The 8,251-nt window shown below is 37.3% G+C and overlaps 1 protein-coding gene across 1 annotated transcript; it reads left to right on the forward strand.

Moving 5' to 3' along the window:
* Positions 1–4,881: 4,881 nt before the first annotated feature.
* On the forward strand, positions 4,882–6,860 carry SCG2 (secretogranin II). The gene has a single exon (XM_003406039.3). The coding sequence runs from the start codon at positions 4,882–4,884 to the stop codon at positions 6,739–6,741; it is 1,860 nt and encodes a 619-aa protein (XP_003406087.2). The 3' UTR covers positions 6,742–6,860.
* The last annotated feature ends 1,391 nt before the right edge of the window (positions 6,861–8,251 follow it).

The raw sequence follows: 8,251 nt of genomic DNA on the forward strand, positions 1-8,251 counted from the left end.
TTTTACCTGTTCCCTATTTCCTTGAGGATTTCAAGAGTACTGTAATTTACCTAGCACAGTTAGAAATCATTTTAAGAAAAATCCAATAATGAAAAGTCTTAGCTCAGGTTTCTTTTTCATATGGCGTTTTTCTAAATTTCCAGGTTGAGTTAAGTGGCTCTCTACAATGCTCGCAAAACATTGTTGATTTACCTCTTATTTAGTGCTTGCCAATTTATATCAATTTAATCTCTTTATTTGTCTGTCAACCCCAGTAGACTAAAGGCTCTTTAAGGGCAAAGACTGAATACCATTTATCTTTGTATCACGAGCATTTAGCAATGTGCCTGGCACTTGGTAGGCATTACAACATATCGAATGGAGTCTATATTTACAAAATGGATGAATAAGTAGGTGTTCATTCATTTAACAGAGACACAAGAAATCTCTTATATAGTAAGCTTCTTTTGCATACTTAAAATATGCTTTCACTTAAAAAGCTTTTAAGGAACTCATCTCATTAAAAAATAAAGTTAAAATTTTAGAACTGTAAAACTCAACTGCTGTCAAGTCGATCATGACTCACAGGGACCCTATAGGACAAAGTAAAACTGTCCCTATAGGGTTTCCAAATCTGTCAATCTTTACCACAGCAGACTGCCACATCTCCTCTGGTGTGGCTGGAGGGTTCAAACAGCCAACCTCTTTGGTTATAGCAGCCAAGCGCTTAACCACTGCACCACTAGGGCACCTTAAAAAACCCAACTTAGACCTATACAAATTAGTAAAATATATAATCAGGTTACTTGGCAATGCACAGCCAATGATGATGAATTACAAATCTGAGAGTTTGAGAGTTAACTACTATATTATTCTCTAGGTTTTTCACACTCATGGAAGATATTCAATTCACCTGATTCGAAGGGAGGAAGAGAACATATCTTACAACTTCCTCTCAACTGTAAGTGAATTCCAGTTACATATGAGTTGTTTTTCTCAATGGAAAGGTTTTAATACATGGAGTATTTTCATTAGCACTCAAATTCTGAGCTTTCCTTTTTGAGATCAGATATCATAAAAGATACCAACAGATTCATACAGGATTTTGAACTACTAACCTCCAAATCTCATGAATGCAAATTTCAAAAAGTTATGTTAAAGCTCTGAGGCACAATTCTAAGTCATTAGAGCCTTACGTTTGACTTGCGTATAAAAAGAGGCAGTTCTCCTTTTTACTAAAACATGATTTTTTCTGAATTTTGATTGTGGGCATGATATGAAACATGGCTTTTCAAATCCATAAATGTGTCTTTCATTCATCTTGAAGTATACTGGGGAATGGCAATTAATTTCTTTGTAGGTAATGAAGAAAAAAAAAGCCTCACCTATAAAACTTTCTCATCACAATAAGAGCAACAACAAGTAACTCTTATAACAAGATACTAAGACAAAGATGAGACTGTCTTGCAGTTAGCCATGTCTGACAAATTTCTTCCTTGCTAAGGGGAATTGTGCAGAGCATTTTATTTCAAGCCTCAAAGATTTTGAGAGAAGAAAATTGCAATTTTCGCTACAAACAGACAGGTGGCGTAAGCATACAACATATATACATATATTTTTTATATAAAAAAATATGTAAAGTGGTTATTTTCTCTCAGGGTCTTTGAAAAAGCTCGCTTGTGCTTGGGTTTGTGGGGTTTGTGGCTGAGTCCGGTGACGTCAGTGTGGCAGTGCGGAGTCAGGCGCCGCGACTCCCTATAAGCCGAGGAGCTGTCCGGGTGCTGAAACGGGCCGAGCAGCTCACCCGGCGGACCAGGACTACCATGCTGCGAACCTTCTCCATCATCTGAAAAAGAGGTAAGACTGCCTTTCTCTTCCATTTACTTAAAGTTCTAAGTTGCATATTCTTCCCTTAATTCCTATCTGAGAAGAAGAAGATTGTCTGGAAAGCTTTTATCTATAGAATAACTGAATAGCAACCTGCTGCTCATCAGTCAATGTAAGCACATGATACATGTATTCATATATGTATTTATTTACATATGATTAATGCCTCTTGCTGTTGGATGTTTATTAACCCGAATATTATTTATATAATCATATTGGAAGAAGAGTGAAAAGTTAAGAATTTTAATGTCAATGCATGTATTAGTTTGAAGCTAACCAAGCCCGATATTTCCTTTCTTTCCTTAATTTATTGTTTCTTCTCCTAAGAACCAGATAGAAAGCAAGTCATATAATTTATATACTTAATATTGTTAACAGTAGGTTTCCATTGATGCAGAGCTGTTAAACATATTAGTTACAAAGGCAACCAGTCTTGGAGCTAGTTTTTTTTTTTTCTTTGAAATTTACCTTACAAAAGCTCAAATTAAATAACCATGTAAAATTATTTTTTACATTGGTACATTCTGAAAACGTTTACATTATTATTTTCTAATTTTATTTCTAAGAAAGTAAGCTTAGAATGATTCTAAACACAAGCTTCTTTCTGTTTTTGGGGGGGTGAAATATTGTTATCTTGGACTATGGTTTGTACTGACCATGAATCAAAGAGAAATGACAATTGTAACACATTGGTGAAAATCTTCATAATGGTATAAACAGTTACTGTTATTATTATGCTTTGATTGAAATAGGCTGCACAATCATTTGCTCAAAATTTTTAATGGGACAAGCATTTCTTTTCTTTATATCCTAACTAGTATGATTGTTCAAATTAGATTCATCCATATGTCAATGTTCCAGTCTAACGTCAACAGAAAAGATATTTTAACTTAAACGGTTTTTAAGAAATAGCTAAGAAGGAACTACGTTCTAATTACTTGGGTCTGAGAAAATTAAATTTGAAATAAAACCCTATGTAAGATAATGGAGCTGTTGAAAGCATCAAAACCATCTTTACCACTTAAAAGATCTGCTATCTGGGGGGGACAAATCCCTTTTGTTTTCCTCAAAGGAAATAACTGTGTCATCCAAAATACGCCTGAATAAATGACCAAGGGGTAGCTCTCGTTAGACTGTGATTTAAACAACTGAAATGCTCATTCTACTCCACCTCTCCAGCAAGACTCAACTCTAATGTAAAGATTTTAAAGGATGCACGTAACCCATGTGTCAAAACTACTGCAGGATAATGATTTCAAAGAAAACAAGTTCAATAAGTTTTTTAAAATTATTTTTTTCAAATGTCAACTGTTGAAAATTGATTCTGAAAATTAAAACAGTCCTGAAATAATATGAAGAAGAATGTGTAATGTGTTTAATTTAAACTAAAGGATTTCATAAATAAAATTAATTATAATAAATATTTACTTACAATAAATATTTTAGAAGTATTTTCTCAAATGCTTCTGGAGTTTTTTCTTTCAGTAAATCAAGGAGTCTAGTCAATGGGGCTTGTTTTTACAAGTATATGTAACTGTGTTTAGGAAGTGTCTATAACTACAATCAATGAATGTTAGGCTCTAAAAACTGAAAATATTGCTTAATCACCAGCATGGTCTAGTGAGCAATGATATTTTCTACAACCGGTATTTTGGCTAACAGAAAATTATACCCATATACCTTATTTACCTATCCCAAAACCATGATCCGGTAAAAATATCAGGAACAAACTTACAAATTTCTTTTATATGCATTTCATTTGCAGTAAAATTGCAAATATTAAAAAAGTTTTTTAGCATTAGCAATGCCAAATGTAAAATCTAATCCCCTTGCTAATTCGTATGTGAGATTATAAGGCATTGGAGGAAAAAAAAAATGAATGAAGATTTTTAAATAGGAAGAATTCAACACATTGTTTATCTAAATGGGAATTACATAGTAGTTATTTTAAGATTTTCTAAGTATGAGTCATTTCAGATTTCACAGGTCCACACCAAAATAGACACAGACATAAGACAAGCTGAAGCGAGCATTGATGAGTCTAGAAATAGACTAGTTAAGAAAACTTATGTTCTTTCAGTAGCATCTGTTATTATTTACTATGCACTCTTAAGGGCTGATGAAAAATTTAACCACAACTGCATTTTGCAAGACAGTCACAATAAAATTGTAAGAAGTAATATGGAGCACAGAGATTTTAAACACAATTTAATTCATTATTTTAATATATTTACACGGAAGGAAAGATCATTGATTTAGTTTACTAGCTGGGACCTGAGAGGAAGACCCATTGTTTTGGAGGGCATTAAGGTATAGACCATCCAAAGTTGATAGTTGGGTTTGGTGCCAGGATGAGCACAAGTTATTTCTGAAAAATGTATGTGAATGAGACTAATCCAAAAGGTAATTCAGTATGATTGACTCTAACGTGCTCTATCACTTAATCGTATAGAATAACGTCACTGCCATTGTGTTTCTACAGCAAAATCAGATGGGCAGTTCAGGAAATAAACCACGTATTGTTTAATACAACATTAAGTAAATGATTGTTCATGTGTTCCCACGTGTGTGTGTATGTGCATTTTAAACATTATGTCAACTAATTATTTTGCAAGTGAATTCAATAGGAATGTTACACAAGACAACTAAAACTCATTTTGTAAAGTCTTTCATCTTTTTTCTTTTTAAACAGAAAAAAAACATTTTTATTTTTTTTAAATGAAAATAAAATTTGAGAAACCTCATAGTAGTGATTTTGCTATTGTTTCAGCCAATTGAAATCTAAGTAAGATGTATGAGAATGTTTTTTGCAGGTGTGTAACAATTTTGCAAAAGATTCTGTGGTTAACTTCCAGGGATTCTGTAGAAATACTTCCAAATGTTAGAAAGACTTATCCCAAGTTTAATGTGCAATAATCTCTGCTATGTTTTCTCCCTCAATGGCATATGATTTGCTTTTGGCTGCTTCATTTGTGTTGACTCATCTTTTCTATACTTTAAGGAAATCTTTCAAACATGGCAGAAGCTAAGACCCACCAGCTTGGAGCAGCCCTGTCTCTCATCCCTTTGATTTTCCTCATCTCCTGTGCCAAAGCAGCTTCATTTCAGCGTAACCAGCTGCTTCAGAAGGAACCAGACCTCAGATTGGAAAATGCCCAAAGGTTCCCTAGTCCTGAAATGATCAGGGCTTTGGAGTACATCGAAAAGCTCCGGCAACAAGCTCACAAAGAGGAAAGTAGCCCAGATTATAATCCCTACCAAGGTGTCTCTGTTCCCTTTCAGCAAAAAGATAACGGTGATGAAAGTCACTTGCCAGAAAGTTCAAGGGATTCCCTGAGTAAAGATGAGTGGATGAGGATAATTCTCGAAGCACTGAGACAGGCTGAAAGTGAGCCTCAGTCTGCACCAAAAGAAAACAAGCCCTATTCATTGAATTCAGAAAAGAACTTTCCAATGGACATGACTGATGATTATGAGGCTCTACAGTGGCCAGAGAGAAAGCTGAAACACATGCGCTTCCCCCCTATGTATGAAGAGAATTCTAGGGACAATCCCTTTAAACGCACGAATGAAATAGTGGAGGAACAATATACTCCTCAAAGTCTTGCTACCCTGGAATCTGTCTTTCAAGAACTGGGGAAACTGACAGGCCCGAACAACCAGAAGCGTGAAAGGGTTGATGAGGAGCAAAAGCTTTATACAGATGATGAAGATGATATCTACAAGGCCAATAACATTGCCTACGAGGATGTGGTAGGAGGAGAAGACTGGAACCCAGTGGAGGAGAAAATAGAGAGTCAAACCCAGGAAGAAGTGAGAGACAGCAAAGAGAACGTAGAAAAAAATGAACAAATCCATGATGACATGAAGCGTTCGGGGCAGCCGGGCCTCCAGGATGAAGATCTCCGGAAAGAGAGTAAAGGCCAACTTTCAGATGATGTCTCCAAAATAATTGACTACTTGAAAAAGTTAGTGAATGCTGCCGGAAGTGGGAGGTCACCGAACGGGCAAACTGGAGAAAGGGCAGTCAGGCTTTTGGAGAAACCTCTCGATTCCCAGTCTATCTATTGGCTGATTGAAATTTCCAGGAATTTACAGATACCCCCTGAAGACTTAGTTGAGATGCTCAAAACCGGGGAGAAGCCAAGTGAATCAGTGGAACCCGAGCAGGAGTTCGAACTTCCAGCTGGCCTAGATGACGTCTCTGAGGCTGACTTAGACCGCCCAGACCTGTCCCAAAATAAGATGCTCTCCAAGAGTGCTTACCCCAGAACACCTGGCCATGCTGTGACAGAAGCCCTTCCAGAGGGACTCACCGTGGAGGACATTTTAAGTCTTCTAGGCACGGAAAGTATAGCAAATCTGAAACCTCCATATTTTCCCAATCAATATACCCGAGAGAAGGTTCTGCCAAGGCTTCCTTTTAGTCCTGAAAGGGCTAAAGCAAATCAGCTTCCCAAAGCTGACTGGCTGCCAGATGTTGACGACAGACAAATGGCATATGAAAACCTGAATGACAAGGATCAAGAATTAGGAGAGTACTTGGCCAGGATGCTAGTTAAGTACCCTGAAATCATTAACTCAAACCAGATGAAGCGAGTCCCAAGTCAAGGCTCATCGGAAGATGACCTCCAGGAAGAGGAGCAAATTGAGCAGGCTATCAAAGAGCATTTGAATCAAGGAGGCTCTCAGGAGACTGACAAAGTGGCCTCGGTAAGCAAAAGGCTCCCTGTGGGGGTCCCGAAGAATGACGACACCCCAAACAGGCAGTACTTGGATGAAGATCTGTTAATGAAAGTGCTGGAATATCTCAACCAAGAAAAAGCAGAAAAGGGAAAGGAGCACATTGCTAAGAGAGCAATGGAAAATATGTAAGCAGCTGTTATTAATTGCCCGACTTTCACTCCTCCCATTCCAAGCAAACCCCAACATCTCTCTTTAGTGTGTTGACTTCTATCCTGTTTACATCGTAATATCTTTAAATGATGTACAGGCAGATGGATCCAGGCCACTGGGGAGTCTGCTTCACTTACTCTGAGCTGTTCTCTTGTGTATGGATATGTGTAAATGTTATGACTTCTGGATAAAAAAGTTAATTGTGTCCTCTATTCCCAGAAAGAAATCTATGATAGTGTTTAATAGTGTACCTAATGGCTGTGGCATTGTTGATGCACACATATGATAAAGAGTGTCTGATAACTCTCAGAAGTTTTTAATATTTATTGAATTATTTTGTTACTGTCTGTAGCGTTTTGTGGAGTACTGCAGCAAAATAAATAAATAAAGCATTATAAATATATAGTTTTATTTACAAGGCCTTTTCTATTGTGTGTTTTATTGTTGATTAATAAATGTTATTTATGGGCAACTTTGGACTCTTCATTATGGAAAACCAGAGGCAGTGACTATGGAGAAAGCAGAATGGACTCAATAGAGAAAATTGTTACCTTCCACAGCCAATCCAGGTAAGGAATAATAAATTTTAAATATGTGAACACAATATGTGCTTATAGAATGCAGCGTACTCTAACAGCTCACTATTTAATGCCTGCTGGGCTCTTCCTTATAAACATGACTTATGAAATAAGATTTTTCATGTCATCTTTATACCCTTTACCCCTTGATTCAGAGCCTCTACATGGCGCAAATGGTTAAGTGCTTGACTTCTAGCCAAAAGGTTGGCTGTTCGAACCCATCCAGTGGTGTCTTTGAAGACAGGCCTGGTGATCTGCTTCCAAAAGGCCACAGCCTTGAAAACCCTATGGCGCGCAGTGCTACTCTGCACACATGGGGTTGCCATGAGTTGGAACAGACTTGGCAGCAGCTAACAACAGCAACTCCTTGATTTATGCAGAAAAGATATTTAAGCCTCTCACACCTATAACTAACATAAAAAAAATTATTTACAGGGCAATCAGAAATGACTCTAGACTTGGAAGAACCCACCTATTCCCAAGACACCCTGGTTTCCAAAAGACAAGTCTGCTGCCTCTTTTGTGTAATTTGAGAGGGGACAGCCCAAACTGGCAAGAAGCAAATGGGTGCAGCCACAGTGGGAACAGACCAGTGATGGAGAAAATCCTGGGTGGGCTAGGCAGTGTGTAAGCGTTACCTTGTGCATCACATCAGGGGTGGATGGAAGCAGCACCCTAACATGTCAACAGGGAATCAACAGCAGCAGGAGCCACAGGATACCGTATTCAACAGCAAACAATAATGTTATTAACAAATGAGGAATAAATAATAACTACACTATGCTAAACGCTGCATACTTTACCTCATTTAGTCCATACTTTTTTTTTTGTATATTACTGTCAAGAAGCCCTGATGGCACAATGGTTAAGTGCTCACCTGCTAACTGAAAGGTCAATAGTTTGAACCCACC

The sequence above is a fragment of the Loxodonta africana genome, chromosome 6 (assembly GCF_030014295.1).
Source record: "Loxodonta africana isolate mLoxAfr1 chromosome 6, mLoxAfr1.hap2, whole genome shotgun sequence".
Classification (NCBI taxonomy): Eukaryota; Metazoa; Chordata; class Mammalia; order Proboscidea; family Elephantidae; genus Loxodonta; species Loxodonta africana.